General features: G+C 41.9%; 2 protein-coding genes across 2 annotated transcripts; both read right to left on the reverse strand.

Annotated features, from left to right (window-relative positions):
* Positions 1–1,610: 1,610 nt before the first annotated feature.
* LOC123988220 lies at positions 1,611–5,402 on the reverse strand. Its single transcript, XM_046287457.1, has one exon. It carries the CDS (start codon positions 5,400–5,402, stop codon positions 1,611–1,613), a length of 3,792 nt encoding a protein of 1,263 aa, XP_046143413.1.
* Positions 5,403–5,474: 72 nt separating this feature from the next.
* On the reverse strand, positions 5,475–6,794 carry LOC114881373. The gene has a single exon (XM_029198138.2). The coding sequence runs from the start codon at positions 6,792–6,794 to the stop codon at positions 5,475–5,477; it is 1,320 nt and encodes a 439-aa protein (XP_029053971.2).
* Between the last annotated feature and the right edge of the window lie 12,115 nt (positions 6,795–18,909).

The following is an 18,909-nucleotide window of genomic DNA, read 5'->3' on the forward strand; positions in this document are numbered from 1 at the left end:
CTGCAGAAATTGGCAGACGCGAAGACAAACTAGAATTAGAACTAGCTATGTCCTCCTGGGGAACCAGATTGATCCGGCAAACTGACGAATATGTATTAACGCTATCCACCATGACCGACGCAATAATGTTCGCAAAATTAGGAATCCTACATCCAATGATCTTATCACCAGACCAACTAGTCACAGCATGCAAGGCCATCCAAACTTCCACACATCTGGAATTCCCGCTCTCAATGGAAGAGTTGAGATCGGAGCAACTCCAGGGCACGACAACAATGAGTGCTGTATACGCAAAAGGAAGAGTGATCATCACGATAGACTTTCCTCTCCTAGAACCAAACTCCTATGAACTTTACCACCTATATCCCTGCCCATCTTTCCAGCAACTGAATGCAAACACCTTTACTCCTTTAATGATCCAACCACAAACAGAATTTCTTGCAATAGATCAAACAACCACCACCTTCTTCTCCCCTGACAAAACATACCTCAAAACCTGTAAAAACCCTAACGGAAGACTCCTCTGCGAAATCATGTTCCCGCTCCAAAACTATGAGCAAAGTCATATCTGTGAAATCGATCTCATCTTGCGTCCAGAACACCTACAGTGGAAACAGTGCATCGTGAAAGCGGCCCCAACGAATAACATACAGATCACGAAGCTAGAAGCTCCAAATACATGGCTATTTTCGATGAAACGTAAGGAAGAAATACAAATAAAATGCAATAAAAAATCGGCTGGATACGAACAAATCCAAGGCGCAGGAATGTTCTGACTCGTGGCAATTTCGTAAGTTACCCGAACGTCTTGTTAAATTCAAACTTGATTTCCTTTAACTAATTGTCTCTTTCTGGTCTCCGAAAAGAAAACGGTGAGATCAGACGATAAATTTTGCTTGCCCGAAACGATGGCGAAAAAGTGAATAAGTGCGCTCGTCGCGTTACGAGCGCCGCTATATTATCTCTGATGGAGATGTCGAGTTGGGGGACAACGCGCTGATTGGTTTTCCTACGAAAACTCAAAATTCCAATCGGCGTGTCCCCTTGAAAATCGGTCCCACCCTCTCTAGCGCCCTTAGCGCGTCTTCGTCTAGAGAGGGTGGGGCGATGTCGGTGAGTGCACGAGCACCTCGAAAGTCCGGCTACGCCGGGGTTTTTCCATCCAGGTTGTCCCTCGAAGGCTGGGGTACCGTTACGGAGTACCGAAATTTTAATTTACCCTTCGGAAAGACCAGTTTATGACATGAGCGGAGCTATTGAGGACGAAAACGAAAACTAAAATCGGACTCTATTGTTCAAAAAAGGTAAACGGTTATTGCCCGGAAATGTTAAAATGCCTAAACTCAAAAATAGCTTTTCGTCGAAGAACTGTCATAAACTCCTTTAGAAATTCTCGTACATCTGTTCCGTTGAACGGTCGGAACATGCTCCCCCCGTTGATCAGCCGAATTGATCAAGACTCGCGAACGTGATTATCTAGAACTGTTAGATTATTAATCTGAATACGCGCGCAAAGATTATAATATAATATACCATACTATACTACTTATACGATAAAGATTATAGTTCCTAATTAAAGTTCGATTAATATTCGTTAATATTACGACACGTTACACCACTTCTTGAACTGGCAATAGCGCCAGTTGCTTCACGTTCCGTTTGTAGATGCCACTGGGCCCTCGTACAGTGACCGCTCGGATGACGTCGTCCTGTCCGGGATGAACCTCTTCGATGCGGCCGAGATGCCATTGTAGTGGTGGTAGATGGTCATCCTTCAAGACCACCAGGGATCCCTCCTTGATATCGTGTGACCCCTTGGTCCATTTTTGGCGAACGTTTAGCTGGTGAATATATTCTTTATACCACCTGGACCAAAAATTCTGCTTCACCTTCTGAATATGTTGCCATTTCGAAAGACGATTGGAAGGTGTTTCGCTGAAATCAACCTCGGGCATACTCGTTAAAGAACTACCAATCAGAAAGTGTGCAGGTGTTAAGGCTGATGGATCATTTGGATCAGAGGATAATGGAGTAAGAGGACGAGAATTGAGAATCGCCTCAATTTCAATGACGAACGTGTTGAATTGCTCGAACGTGAACAATTCTTCACCGACGACGCGTTTTAAATGGTGTTTAAAACATTTCACCGCAGCTTCCCACAAACCACCAAAATTGGGAGATAAGGCTGGCATAAAATGCCATGAAATTCTCTTATCGGTGAGAAAGTGTCGAAACTTGTCGTCCTTTTGAAGCGTCCGATGGATGTCGATGATTTCGTTGCTGGCCCCAACGAAATTTGTTCCATTATCCGAATAAATGTTCTGACAGATTCCTCTTCGCGCGATGAATCTTTTTAAGGCGGCAATAAACGCTTCGGTGGTCATATTGCTTACAACCTCGAGGTGTATGGCCTTTGTCGCAAAACAAATGAAAACAGCGATGTAAACTTTGACTCGAGAGCGGTTTCGTACTCGTCGCTCTTTAATATAAAACGGACCACAATAGTCTATGCCACAATTGGAAAAAGGTCTACTTTCGGAGACGCGCGGAGCAGGTAGATTTCCCATTATGTACTTTGTGGCTGGAGGGTTGAAACGGAAGCACCTGATGCATCGACGGATAACCTTTCGTACGGTGTTTTTGCCATCAATGGGCCAATATTGCTGTCGAACGGTATACAGAGTTGAATTTATTCCAAGATGATAACCCTCCAAATGAGCGTTCCGAACAATCAAATCGACAACGTGATGATTCTTCGGCAAGAGTATCGGATGTTTTTCTTCAAAGGGTATCGTTGAATTCTGTAAGCGACCTCCGACCCGAAGTATGCCCCTTTCATCGAGAAAAGGGTGTAATGGTAAAAGTTTACTCGATGATTGTAATCCGGATTTGTTTCCTAATTCTTTTATTTCTTGTGTGAAAGAAGAAGATTGGACCATTTTGATGATTCGCTCGTTCGCGTTGCGAATCTCTTCGATAGATAGTGGTCCTTTATGTTTAGGTGTCGCGCGAAATCTCAAACAATATGCCACTATTCTTCGAAGTTTTTTAATACACGAGTATCTGCTTAAAATTTGATCATCCTGATTAACGGTGGTTGCGAAGCACGCAAGCGGTCGCGTTTCCAGAGTTTCAGGCATAATCGCGAATTTAGACTCTGGCCAAGTCGAATCGTCACTGGCGAGCCACTGTGGTCCATGGCGCCAAATGGAGTCTGCGAGGAACTGCGACGGCGATTGTCCTCTTGAAATCAGATCGGCTGGATTATCGGCCGATTTAACGTGTTTCCACGCGTTGATGTCGGTTTTCGATTGTACCTCCGTGACGCGATTCGCTACGAACGTTTTTAATGTCGAAGGTTCCTTATTAATCCAATTTAAAACAATTGTAGAATCTGTCCAAAATGTACTCGTGTCGAAATTCCGTGACGTCGCTTTCGTAACCGTTTTGTACAAAAAGGAGAGGAGTACAGCTCCACATAATTCTAAACGAGCAAGACTGACTGTTTTCAGTGGTGCAACTCGCGATTTTGCACACAGTAACTCCGTTTTAATGTTTCCGGATTTGGTCACCGTACGCACGTAAATGCAGGCACCATAGGCTCGCTCGCTCGCGTCGCAAAAGCCATGTAGCTCAGTCTTACTTACACCGTGTTGTAAAACGTGTCGATCGAATGAACAATTGTTTAATAAATTAAATTCCGCCGCGAAAGTAATCCATTCTGTGTGAAGATTGGCTGGTGTCGCTTCGTCCCAGTCCAATTGCAGTTGCCATAGACGCTGCATTAAAATTTTTGCCTTAATAATGACCGGCGCAAGTAACCCTAACGGATCGAAGATTTTTGCAATCGATGACAAAATTGTTCGCTTCGTTACCCTATTTGTCACTATCGGATCGATTGTATATAGGATTTTATCGTTTTGCGCATCCCATATTACACCAAGGGTCTTGAGAGTGGAATCTCCTAAGAATTTCTTGCTGATCTGTGCTTCGTCGAGTCCGGAGAGAAGCTGTGGCTCGTTCGAAGCCCATTGGCGAATATTTAATCCTCCACGTTTGAGGATATCGATGATTCCATCTCGCAAGGTCATAGCCTCTTCGCAGGTGTCTGCGCCCGTGAGCAGATCATCAACGTAAAGGTCCTGTTTTATAACCCGTGCCGCCGCTGGATTCCCGTTCCCCTCATCGTCCGCGAGTTGGTGGAGACATCGAATCGCGAGGTACGGTGCAGATGTCAAACCGAAAGTGACCGTGTTCAAATTATATGTCTTGACCTTGCCGTCATCGTTGCGCCATAAAATCCGCTGATACCGACGATCTTCGGGTCGTACAAGAAACTGCCGGTACATTTTTTCTATGTCGCCAGTCAAGACATAAGCGTGCATCCGAAAACGAATTAATAGTAGAACAATGTCATCCTGAATAGTAGGTCCAACCATCAAGGTGTCATTGAGTGATAGGCCGCTACTCGTTTTGGCCGATCCATCGAAAACGACACGGACCTTTGTAGTTGCGCTTGAAAGTTTTATGACCGCATGGTGAGGCAGGTAGAAACCGTCTCGTTCATTCGGTTGAACTTCACTCATGTGACCAAGATCTTGATATTCCTGAATTACATTGGCGTATTCGCATTTTAATTCCGGTTCACGATTGAATTTCCTTTCTAACGATAGAAAACGGTTCAGGGCGCGCGACCGAGACTCACCCAATTGCGTATATTTCTCGTTAAAGGGTAATGCTACAATATATCGACCTGATTTATCCCGCTTGGTGTGATTCCGAAAATGCTCTTCGCACTCTTGTTCTTCGGCAGACAGGTATCGTACCTGAGGACCCTCTTCTAATTCCCAAAATTTCTTCAGGTCGAAATTTGGAGTAGTGAGAAAGACCTTATGCCTTGTCATTGAAGTAGATAGACTCCCCCCGATGATCCATCCGAATAATGTCTTCTGGAGTATCAAATCGGTTTTATTAGATGGAGAGATATCTATTTGGCCGACGCTCAAACATGCTAAGGCCGTACCGATGCCTAAGAGCATGTCGACGGATGTTGGTCGGTGAAAGTGCGGATCGGCTAAATTGATATTCGCGGGAATCGGAATTTTACCGCGGTCAATTTGCTGATCTGGTATCGGTCCTGAGATTCGCGGTATCGTAATGAATGTCAGAGTTCTCTTGAAATTGGATAATCGGGATTTAATGCTGGTCGAAACGATCTGTGTGGTTACGGTGCTTAATTGATTTAAGGCTTCTATTGTCGTTGTGTGTTGTTTCGCCGGAAGTCTTAATTTCGATGCTAGATCTTCCGTGATGAAATTTGCGTTTGAACATGTGTCGATTAACGTCCTACATTCGATTGGTTTTTGATCGCGATCCATAACAAGAATTATCGCGGTAGCCATTAACCCGTGCGCAGGTACGTCGGTGACTAACGTAGCCCCGTGTTCAAAACGCGAATCCGGTGAATCCCTCGGTCAGATTCTCGTTGCCGAGGTCGGTTGCGTGTCCTGATGCAGCTTCGTGTTATGCGCTTGATTGCAGACGCGACAATTTCCGAAGCTACAATTTTCCGTCGGATGATCGGACCGAAGGCAATTCATACATAGTCGTGCCTTTTTCGCGGCTTCGATACGTTGTACGACCTCCATCTCAATGAATTTTGGACATCGATACGCGGCGTGTTGTCCAAAACAAATTTTACAGTCGTTCTCGGCGACAAATCTCTTCGTTCGGGAAGATGCTGACTCGACGTTAGCGGTAGCAGTCGATTGACGTGCTTGAATAATTGGCGACGTGCTTGGACTTGGTTTGTTCGTTACGAAAACCTGCTGACGATTATGCGAAGGGGGCGCGCGTGAACGCAAATTATATGAACGCGGAGGAGTTGATCGTGGTGTTATATTTTCCGGCAATTGATGCGATCGTGGTTTAACAGTTGCCGCTTGATACTCCTTTGTTTGATGCGATGCGTTGTGTAGATATTTGAAGATATCATCCAACTTCGGTACCTCGGTGTTATTTAAAGTGCGTTCCCACGTCCGTCGCGTATCCGGTCCCATCTTCGAAATTACAATGCTCGATAGCAAATCGTTTGCTATATCTTCCCGCGACCTACCTAATGCCTGCAACGATCGAATGTGGAGTTGCATGTGATTCGCGAGGTCTCGAATTGCCTCTGAAGAATCGTCAGACATCGCGGGTGTATCTCGCAAAAGGGCGGCGTGACGCAAAACGAGTGCCCGTTTATTGTCGTAAATTTCAGACAAGTGATTCCACGCAGCATCGTAATTATCCTCGGTAATAGTAAAAGCTGCGATAGCGTCTTCAGCTCGTCCGGACAATGAAAGTTTGAGATAGTGTAACTTCTGAATGCGACTCAGACCCGGTTGTACATGGATTAAAGTATTAAATGCGTCTTTAAACGTTACCCAGGTTTCGATTCGGCCGTCAAATTTCGGAAGATCGATTTTCGGTAAGTGAACCGGCAATGATAACATCGATGACGATGGCGCTGGTGATCCTCTTAACATCGGATCGATTGGCAGTTGCGGAGATGGAGTTGCGGATCGCTCAAAACGTTCTAACAATACGATCGCGTTGGTCATTATGTCGTCAAATTGATCCGTCGTAGTTTGACGTTCGTTTTCGGCTTCGTCAAAATTGTCGATAAGAGCTAATTCGTCTTGAACCGCGTTGAAAGTTTCGAATTGATTTCGCAACCTCTGTATCCGTTCCCGCAATTTTACGCGTTCCTTCACAGAATCTTGAAATGCGTCGATGTAATTCCCAAACATCGTGCATTGGGATTTAAAAATTCGTCGTTTTTGTTTGAGGTCCCGACTGCGTGCGTTCGTTTTATCTGACGCGCTCGTGCTTCCGGTCGGCATTTTATCGAGACGGAGAGATTAAGGATAACAAACAAAGAAGGAGAAAGTGTAACGAGATAGGTTCTGATTGGTAATTCGTGACTAACGAGCCTACCTTTGGTTGATTCTGCGTGCTGGAGTTGTCTTGGGCTCGAGCGGTTGCCGTCGACGGGTGCCACCGGTTGTAAATGGCTGCACAGCTTCCAGGCAGTGGATGTCCAACTGCTGAGGTCAGATCCTGACCGATGATCTTCCTTTGATATGAATTTTCCAATCAGAGCTGCTCCGTGTCAGATCTGTTGCTATGTGGTCTTATTTCACCACAATTTGTTGTCTTTCTTTACGTAACGAAAGGATCCGTACGTCACTGTACACTGTCTATGCACTGCACTCCTTAGATCGCGGATCCGGCTCGAAGGACCATGTTCTGACTCGTGGCAATTTCGTAAGTTACCCGAACGTCTTGTTAAATTCAAACTTGATTTCCTTTAACTAATTGTCTCTTTCTGGTCTCCGAAAAGAAAACGGTGAGACCAGACGATAAATTTTGCTTGCCCGAAACGATGGCTAAAAAGTGAATAAGAAGTGAGCTCGTCGCGTTACGAGCGCCGCTATATTATCTCTGATGGAGATGTCGAGTTGGGGGACAACGCGCTGATTGGTTTTCCTACGAAAACTCAAAATTCCAATCGGCGTGTCCCCTTGAAAATCGGTCCCACCCTCTCTAGCGCCCTTAGCGCGTCTTCGTCTAGAGAGGGTGGGGCGATGTCGGTGAGTGCACGAGCACCTCGAAAGTCCGGCTACGCCGGGGTTTTTCCATCCAGGTTGTCCCTCGAAGGCTGGGGTACCGTTACGGAGTACCGAAATTTTAATTTACCCTTCGGAAAGACCAGTTTATGACATGAGCGGAGCTATTGAGGACGAAAACGAAAACTAAAATCGGACTCTATTGTTCAAAAAAGGTAAACGGTTATTGCCCGGAAATGTTAAAATGCCTAAACTCAAATATAGCTTTTCGTCGAAGAACTGTCATAAACTCCTTTAGAAATTCTCGTACATCTGTTCCGTTGAACGGTCGGAACAAGGAATATTACAGCTACAAAGCCACTGTGAAGCAACCATTGATCACACCAGAATAATGGCATCCGGAATAAAAACCCAGCAATACGATTACACATTCAAACCAAGTTTCAGCCTAAACATATCTAACCTCATCCCAGACATAACCCCACATCATATACAAATACTAACAAAGAACCAAGAAAACCAGCCAAATTTCACACCCATCAACATAGACCCAGACAACCTTATAACCTTACAAGAAGTGGACAACCAAGCGCAGGATATAGCACAGTACCACCGTGCTCTAGCCCACACAGCTTACATCACCTACGGGTCATTGTCAGCCATAAGTATTGTCCTTATGATAATAATAGCGATAATAGGATACAAATTCTACAAAAAACGAGCGGAGAACAGAAGCCAACCCAAATGCCACCAGTTTACGCTAAAAGACATCGAAATGCAGAACCAACCGACCATCACTACAGCAACAGGTCCACCAGATTTGCAGATAGCAGAACTACCAGAAATACAAATACCAAACGAAACAACGAACCCTGGTTTCGAGGAAAAATCAACACTTTTCTATTAAAACTAAGGAACGGAATCAGGAAACACAGATAAAAGGGGAAAAAGAAAGTATACGCATCATGTGGTAGAAAGGAAAGAAAACATATTTATTTTTTTTTTTTGTATACAAGCTTTCCTTTTATATAAGGGAGGGAAGTCAGGCCTGCTCCCGGAAGAGAGGCGCGAGGTCCAGCAACGAGTCCTCATCCCATTCCCACAGGTCGCGGAGGGTTCGGCGGAAATATGCCCTATACCAACGGACGGCTTCCCTGTAGGCGATGCTTATGTGCCCAGGATGGACGGTATGCGTACCGTCCTCACGCTGCAAACAAAGTATTATTGAAAAACAAAAGAAAAAAAAAGTAAATAAATAAATAATAAAGACGAAATAACAAGGCCACTTACGCACGATCGAAATACATCCTTTTTAAGAAGAGATAGATCCATGGTAAATAGTAAATGAGTGTGTCTTGAAAAAATTCAGAATAAAATTAACGATCACCATTCGACCGACCACTTTATATATACCACAAACTCCCCACCAAGTTTACCAGGAGCATAGCAACGTTCGGATTCTACGTCGACAATTTTTCAACAGCCATCGTGGAATAGTTAACTCAGCGTATTCATAGACACTTCGTTCCAAAACCAAGCCTTTTATGGTCACATAAATTCTCACTCGGCATCCTTTTCAAAATTATCGTCTGTCTAGCGTGGGGGGGGGGGGGGGTGCCCTGTGGCCACTTCTCGCACAAATTTTTCCACTTTATACATAAGAACAACAACACAAAACCTGTACATATCTTCGACACTTTATATACATATTTCTTTTCTTTATATTTTCAACAGCTGCGCCCCATTGTATTCTCTTCGGCACCTTTTACTTTTATATTTTGAACAGCCACCTTTTATTGTAAATTTTTCACTATTATATGTATACTTTGTGAATGCATGAAAAAGTATGTGTGATTGAGCAAATGAGGGTGGCGAACGACGAAAACACCTTGCACAAAATGCCCTCGCGAGAGCATTTTGTGTCTAGCGTGGGGGGTGTTACGTCCCTAGTTATAACCCATTTTCGTCTTTCGCCATTCCAAAGAGGTCTTGCTCTGGAATCCGCAAACCATCAGCGTTTTCTCGCTTAGCGACGACCGCGATACGAAATCAGGGAACTTGCGGAATGCGATGGCGAAAACCCTTTGCTTGCAGGTTTTCGCAAGCAAAGAGCGTGACCTACTCCCCTTTTGGGAGTATAAGTTATCGGTGCAACGCAAGTACGCCAGTTCCGTGATAGCGTAAAGCAAGGACCGAAGTTCTGTCCGTTCTCGACCCGCAGTAGATCCGCGTTCAAGGCTACTCGAAACCAGGAAGATCATCAACGACGTGCTCGGCCGACGGTTCAACACGAGTGTATCGCCGCAATCTGAGATACCAGATTCATAATTGGACCAAGTCCAGGAGTGCACCCGTGTGCTGTGCAGGACCACCACCAACCGCTTGCATCTCCAAGGTCGAGTCGTAGCCACGCGCCGCGAGTCTAGTGTAACGTCCGAACCGCGAACATAGCGTAAAACGAGACCTCTCGAGTGAATGAACTGTGAGTGAATACAAGAACGAACGAGTGACGTACAACTCCTGAAGTCACCGAAGGGTATGTAACGACAAACGAGAATATATATATTATTGAAAACCCATACACGTATCGACAATTACTAAACGCCCTATCCTGCATCCTTTATTATCCGCAAGGAAGGTCAAGGTACGCTTTAGCGTTTAAATCGGCAGAACCCAAAGATCAGAGTAACAGAGTAAGAACCACCCGTCAGGTGGGACGTAACAACTACATTGATTTAAATAATTATATTTATATTTAATAACTAAACAGAATCTTATATTTATTAATATTTACATTTAACAAAAATTTTATATACTTCAGAATATACGTCGATAATTCTACCGCGTCGATAATTCTACCGCGTCGATAAAAGATCGACACAGCGCGCGAAATAAATAGAGAAAGACAGCAATAGCGAATAGAAAGAAATAGGAACAAGCGCAGAGTAGAAAGAGACGGCAATAGCGCGTAGACAGAGATAGCGATACGCACGGAGTCACGTACGCGCAGGTCAAAGTCCGAACACTTCCGGTATCGAAAACACAGGTAGAAAAAACTGCTACGTCAGCAGTTTTCCGGTATAAATACGAGCGTGCCGCGCAAAGAATTTTCACTTCGATTCTGATCGTAGTCCGAGACGGGTCTATGATATGATTTATATAGAATTCAGTAATCTTAGACTCTTTTGTCGGCAAAGCGGCAAAGGTTCCGCGTCAGACCCGGGGCGCTCAACTATCGGTTCGCAGCGGTTCTCCTACGTGTCAGGTTCGTACCCAAGCTTAACGAGCGAGCGAAAGCAGAAGCTCCTTGGATGCGGCCTGTTCAGTGACGGCTAAGTTGCCCAGAAACCGAACTGCGGCCGAACGAGCCAACTCCTACAGCGTCAGAACGGATCTTGGCCAATTTCCCGACAAATCATTCAAATCATTTATATTATATTAAATTATATTAAATTATAAATTCAAGTTTAATAATCGTATCTAGAACCGCATTTACTAATCAATTTATTTTCCTCTGTATTTTTATTTTAGGTTGAATTATTTTTGTAATTAATAATCTAATTTTCTTTTATTGTATTCCAATTTTAGCACAAACACGATTGTTAGTTTCTTTGTATTTTTCAATCCAGGGCGTACTCATTGTACATTACTAATACTATTATTTTCTTTTTTTTGTATTTCAAATACAGGGCGCAACTTTTGTAATTTAATTACATTATTTAAATTCAATATTTAATTACTTCAATTCATTATTTAAATTCATAATTTAATTACATTCAATATTATCTTTTTATAATACTTACCCTTTATTTTTATATTATAAACGAACAACCCATAATTTCTTGAATAAACACATACTTATTATTTGAGAAAGGAATTAACGTTAGATTTTACTCCTTTACCGCGTGCCACCCGAACCTATAATCCCTTCCTTTTAATATATATAATATATATATATATATAAAGAATACGAGTCGCCTTCTCTTATGCCGGCAGTACACGCTCGCCGAGGCAACCCGAGACCAGGCGAGCACGAGCATGTACTGTGCGTTGCAGCTAAGTTGCCGAGCACCTACAAATTGAACCGACAGAGGGGCAAGGGGACTGTGCGTTCGCTCCACCTAATCCCCTCCAGGAACCCGTAACTTGAGAAGTCAGCGGTCACAATGCATAGGCGTAAGATTTCCATATTCGCGGAAGATACATTTAATTATATAAACATGCGATTTTTTCGGGATATTAATGGATTTTTTATAATACTCGTTCTTGACAACAGTTGTTATTATGCAAAATTTATTGGAAATTACATTATGGAAAATGTAAAAACTCTCTTGTTTTCTTAATAATGTAAACCCCGAATCTACCTCTACGCCAATGCATTCAACCCGCCGCTCGCTATCTCTTCATCTCATTCTGTTTCAATGTCTGTCCTTGGCGACGTTCGTCACGCGATAGATTTGTGGATGTAAGGCCCTCAGCCAATAAACATAATACGTGTGACTGGAGGTAGGTCAACGAATTTGATTGGACGGCAACTTAACTGCAACGCACAGTACTTGATGGTCTCGCCTCGCCTCGTGTCCTCTCGCCTCGTGCTCGGAGCGCTCGGCCTAGACGCGAGCTTTCAGGACGAGTCAAAGGAAACGAAGCCGACACGAGGTGTACACGGGTAGCCCTCGCGAGAGTGTACACGGTGCTCTCGGATCTCGGGTCTCGGGACTCTCGCCTCGGGAGATCTCGCGTTCGAATCGCCTCGGCGAGCGTGTACTGCCGGCATTAGGGAACCGCTCTCCCTACGCGTCGGCGCAGTAGCGTGCTCGTGAATAATTTCGTGACGTTACACTATTATTATTGTTTATTTATTCTGTTAATTCATCACGTTTAGTTTAGCACGAAGTTGGGTAGCTTAATGGTATTGGTATTAACTCCCAAATGAATAACAAATTATAAGAGTTGTATATCTGTTGTCTTTAATTCTGATACACATGTGACTCAGAAGATAGAAAATTTAATTTTAAATACAAGTATACGTTGAGCTTGTCAGATATATCAATCTGTTCGATGACTCTGTTTAACGATTGTAGTTGCTCTGATGCTGCTACGACGAAGTTTCTTATATTATGCGAGAATAGGAAGGAGTTAAAGAACTGGGGGTAAAAATATAGGAAAGGAAAAATATCGTGGAGTTTAATTGGCTGTAAGGATACATGGTGGAAGTTGGTGGGTGTGCGAAAAATGTCGCATGGAAAGGGCGAAGGTACGAAGCCTACGTAGCTGGTTTTTCCAAGTTCCAGGTATGTAGGGTGACGTTGGTACCGGAATGGTACCGTTAATTTTGGGCGAGCGGTTTATGATTACTGACTAATTTAAAAGTTTGTAGTTTTTATGGCGGATTTAGCGACGTTGATTTCAAGTAATATAATAATAAAATAATCTAAAGGTTCGACGATGGTAGATATATTGTGATTAATTTGAAAGAAAATATATAAAGTTTTGAAAGGGAAAGATATAACGGTAAAGTTTGCCGAAAATTCTGGAAGCGACGATTATGATCTATTGTTATGACTATTGCTGATTTAACATATTCTATTGTTTATTATTCTATTATTATTGTTAGCTTGTAAATTATTCAATACAATTCTGTCCAAGTAATTTTAATTACTTGTAACTTCTAAGTGCATTGACCGATCTCGATGAAATTTTCAGCATACACATAACTCATTTCAATCTACGAAAGGCATATTTAAAATTTTAATTATACGCTCACATAAAAAAGTTGAAAAATTACCCTTTACTATTTTTTCTCACGATTTCAACAAATTGTCATTTTGTAAGACCACAAAAGCATATATCTTAGTAAATTAATTTATATGGCTTCTCGAGAAACCTCACGTCATTTGGTTTAATTTTGTGACCCACTGTATATGAGACAAAGCAAATTTCGAAACAAATATTTTTATTTATTACAAATGTTCATGGAATGTAATTGTCAATGACACTCGGGAAGTAAAGATGAAAAGAAACACTTACTGCGGCTTTGCGAATTCATTTTTTTCTTCGATGATCACTACTTCGTAGCACGTTTCGAACTGCCGCTGCCAGGGAAATTGGAAAACGCCACAGCGTTGGCGTTTCGTTTTTGTTTCACTTGCGTAGCGTGATGGTGGAAAGGCCCGCGTTGCCATCTACCTCTTCTTTCTTTTAGACGTAGAAGACGTATTGAAAAATTGAACTTGTATCAATATTTATGCAAAATATCAGCAAAAATGGCAAATAAAAAACGTACAAATCAGACTTTTCCGGGCAGGAGAAGGCTCTCCCTCAAAAGAACTTATAGGAAACTGTAAGTGCTTACAAAATACATTTCAGTAATTTGTGTGCAAATATTTACTAATATTTCTAACCTCATCCATTCTACTTTGCAGGCGACAGAAACAATGGCAATTGTCGGCATCGACGATTGAACCTACTGCAGTTTTGAAAAAGAGAAATTCTCTCCCGGGAAAACGTCGTGTATCGAAAAATGTGAAGGAGGTTGGTCAGACAGATATGTCAGACCCCCTACTAGTTTGTAAATATCATAATAATGATCCTTCGTTTATCTCAAACGATCCTAAAGATGCGGGGCGCATCTCATCAGAAAACGCCCTTCGCAAAAACGATGAAACTGTCGTACAATGCGAATGTACAAGTGAGAGATCCACTGTACAAAACGTTCTGAACAATAGCGACAACAATCTCGTCGTAAACGTCGGACACGTAGATGTGGGACGTATTTCGGAAAATGTGCCAGAAGGCCGCCGCATTGTTGACGTTCAGTTCTTTTGGAATGAAATACATAGAGCGTTCAACAATCATGCGCGAGGTATTGAATGTCATTTTCGCGATTAGAAAATGATCGGTAGTCGCCAGCATGGGTGTCTCACACAGTTTTTCTTCAAGTCCCAAATGTGCAATTACGAAGATACAGTTTGGTCGGAACCTATGCATTCAGATATAATGAATGTAAATGAGGCCATGACAACCGCAACTGTTACAGTCGGAATCAGCTATGCACAACTAGAAGAATTATGCGCCGCCTTGAATATGCCCTGCATGGCTGAAACGACGTACCTGAGGTACCGTGAAAAACTTGTAGATGAATTTATGAAAAGTGCAATCCATACCATGCAGGCAGCAGGGGAAGAAGAAAGACGATTAGCTTTTGAAAACAATGAAGTCGTCGACGGTATCCGGAAGAGATCGTATGGTACGAATTATAATTCACTTTCCGGTGTTGGTGCCATTATAGGTTTCCGCACAGGAAAAGTTCTGTTTATCGGCATACGCAATAAATACTGCATGTTGCGCGTAGAGTATTAATTTTTGCTCTAGGCAAGAACGCTGGTTAATTTAGTAAGGGAAAAGCGGGCACGAAAATGAATTTGACACTGTCAATACTTTTGTTAATAAACAAGATCACTTGTGGCACTTTATTATCTTCTTTAATTAGTAAAGAAGCCCGTAACGAATTAGTCGCGTGTTACGGGTGTTGTTCGTTTTAAGAGCGCAAACGAAGTAGGACGTTTGTCGCGGCGTCGCGTCGGTGTTTTTATAAACCGATCGACCGACGACAACGCCGAGCCGATGGTGTTGTCGAACACTAATTAGATTATATTTTAAATTACGGCGCTCTAAATCCGGAACACTGCACAATATGTGATATAGCGGAACGAAAAGCTACATCCCCAAAATATCATAAATGTTATAGAAACTATGATCGTTATGCCAGTTCTAGTAGCATGGAAAGTGATGCTATTGCTGAAGATTTCAAATGCAGCATTGAAATGCATGGCTTGATATATACAACGGTTGTTGCCGATGGTGATAGCAACGTCTATCATACTATTGTGAATAACAGACCTTGCCGAGAGCAAAAAGTAACCGTTAGAAAAACTAAGTGTACCAATCACTTACTTCGTAATTTATGTAAAAAGTTGAGACATGTTGCGGAGAAAATGCAAACGAAGGGTCACAGAGATCGTGGCTTTGTTGCGCACCGAAATATCATTAAAAAAAATATTTTAAATATTCGTAGAGCTGTCGTTTTAACAGTCAATGCGCGAAAACAAGAAAAAGGGCCTTAGCATATCAAAGCTAGAGAACTTCAAAAGGACATTTTAAGTATTCCTAACCATATATTTGGTGAGCACAAGGAGTGCAATAGCCGCAGCCATATGTGTATGCGGGACGAAAACAGAGCTGAGAAAAATTACGTTCCATCTTTGAAATTATACGGTCTGTACAGCGAAGTCGAGAAAGCCATACGATTCCTCAGCTACTATTCGGATAGTTTGTTAATGAATGTTACAAACAATCCCGCAGAAACATTTAATTCAATTATCTGCAAAGAGATTGGTGGAAAACGTATTAATTTTGGTGCAAGAGGTTCCTACAATGCTAGAGTTGCAGGAGCTGTTACGCAATACAATACGCAACAAGTACTTACAGAAATGCATAAGAACATGTGTAAAACCGTTCCAACACTAGTAAAGAGATTGGAGGAACGGCGACAGAAAAAAGTTGCGAAAACGAAAGAATTTCGAATGACCTACGGCAAGAGAAGGAAATTTAAGCCAATGCAAGGAACGGATAAATATTATGGTCCAAACTGGCAAAGACCAAATCTTCCGAGTGATATGCTGCTTCAACTTCGCAAAGAACATTTTGAAAAGCTTGCTGACAATGCAAAAAATCGTACAATAATAGAAACGAACTCAAGAAAGCAAAACGATTCAGATTTATGGAGAGCTTTAAAGGAGGGAATGCTAACTGCTTCGAATTTTGGAGCAGTGTGTCGCACGAGACAAACAACGTCCTGCGCAACAATGGTAAAAAACATTTTATATCCTCCATCTGTCAATACTGCTGCTATGATATATGGCCGCGACAAAGAACTCATTGCAAGAAAAGACGTAGCAAACGCAATGAAAAGAAGGATTCGAACTTGTGGATTGTTCATTGATCGCGATATTCCATACTTGGATGCCTCTCCTGATGGACTTATCGACGATGACGGTTTACTGGAACTCAAATGCCCACTATCTGCCGAGAATTTGACAGCGATAGACGCAATAGAATACGTCACTTACGAAACATCTTCGATAAGAGAGATATACAAGAAATGAATAGCAAGCACCAGTATTTCTACCAAGTACAAGGTCAATTACATATAGCGGAACGGAAGTATGTACTGTATTTTCGCTATCTGGTCACCTAAAAGCATACATATCATCCGCGTAAATAGGGATGACGCGTTTTGGACAAATCAGATGGAACCTTTCCTAACGCGTTTTTACGAAGAATGCATGCTTCCGGAAATATTGGACAGCCGTCACAATAGACACATGCCTATTAGAAATCCAGAATACATACTACGGGCAAAAGAAGACGCATCTATTCAAAAATCAAGCAGAAAAATCGCAAAAAAGCGTACATATGATAAAATAATTTTTAACAAAAAAAAAATCTGACTTCGAAATGCACTAAAAAGTATAAAATAATTTCTATTTCATTTATATCTGTATTCCATGGTTATTAATAATATCTACTTAATTGTTAAATAGAATACCAAATACATTTCAAAGTTTTCGGAGGCGGCGCAAAATTAAAAACTTTTCCTCTACTAGGAAGATCCTAACTCGGGCGTCGGCAACCTATGATAAATCACCCATTTGATAATTTCAAGTAAACAATATTCAACGGGAATCAACAAACACATTGCGAATTAACTATACTGCAGTTCACGAGTGACCGCACTTAACTCGCGCAGCTAGTGACCTACTGAGGTCTAGGGAGATTTTTAGTAGTGCGTGTGATTCCCCTTTACAGCTTGCTTCTTACTTTGCGTTCACATCGTTTTTTCTTGCGACAAATAATAGGAATTTCATTGTATCGTGAAACTTTACAATATCATCACCGGTTATCAGTTATCGTACGTCATATATTTCTGCCCACCATTTATATGATCGCAAAGTATAATAAGAAGCAAGCTGTAGAGAGGAATAACACACGTCATTAAAAATCTCTCTAGACCTAGTGAGTGGCGCGAGTTAAGTATGGTCTCTTGTGAACTGCAGTATAGTGCATGTACATAAGGAGTGATGCCAATTTCTCATACAATCGTTACAATTACAAATGTTTTTAGGCGGATCTATAATTTATCTCTTACGACTTATTAATTACCTAGTTTGCCATACCGCAATCAAATCGTTATTGGCAGCATCGTTTATTCGGGTATATTTAATTTTGCGCCGCCTCCGAAAACTTTGAAATGTATTTGGTATTCTATTTAACAATTAAGTAGATATTATTAATAACTATGGAATACAGATATAAATGAAATAGAAATTATTTTATACTTTTGTTAAAAACTATTTTATTTCACAATTTTTAGTGGAACGAGCAGTTGAACGAGTATTTGAAGGATACCGTAAGGATGTTTTGTATTTTTATTAGATACCTAATAACCGTCAACCAAAAAAAAGATATATTAATCAAATTCAGAATTTATGCAATTTGTTTATTTAAAACATATAATATATTTATTTGGGCCGCCGCGCCGCCCCTCCCGCCACGTGGCCATTTGGGAGGGTAGCGGCGACGTGTACCCGCCGCTGTTCCTCTTTCTGTATAGTAAAATTCGACATATTAACATAAATCATCCATTTGAGAATTAAATTCTTTTATTACTTACGACGCAAATGAAAATTATATGTTCGATAATAAAATCCGTGATACATACTGCGCTTAGGTATATCAGAATCTTGCGTCTGCTGTTGCTGCTGTTGTTGCGGCTGCTGTTGTTGCGGCTGCGGCTGCTGTTGCTGCTGCTGCTGCGGCTGCTGTTGCTGTTGCTGCTGCTGTTGCGGCTGCGGCTGCTGTTGCTGCTGCTGCTGCTGGTGCAGGATAAACTTTTGGTGCAGCGCCGCCAGCTGCTCCTGCACCAGCTGCAGCTGCTGCTGCAGCTGCAACAAAGCGTTTGTCAGCGCTTCATCTGAAAGAATAATAAAAAGAAGAAATATATGTGTTACATGCATATTTTTAAATCATGCAGTATATTCGCTAATCTTCCATTAAAGTTGGAGTTATACTTACGATCAGTAGAGGTTGATTCCATTTTTCTGTGAAAAAAAAGTTTAATTAATAAATTAAAATAAAACATTCCGCATTTGTGGATAAAAATTTGAAAAGCAATCACCCCTATTTGTTTTTATTTTATTATTATTTTGAAACTCAGTAATCTTACGTGGTTTAT

Source organism: Osmia bicornis, chromosome 10, assembly GCF_907164935.1.
Source record: "Osmia bicornis bicornis chromosome 10, iOsmBic2.1, whole genome shotgun sequence".
Lineage (NCBI taxonomy): Eukaryota > Metazoa > Arthropoda > Insecta > Hymenoptera > Megachilidae > Osmia > Osmia bicornis.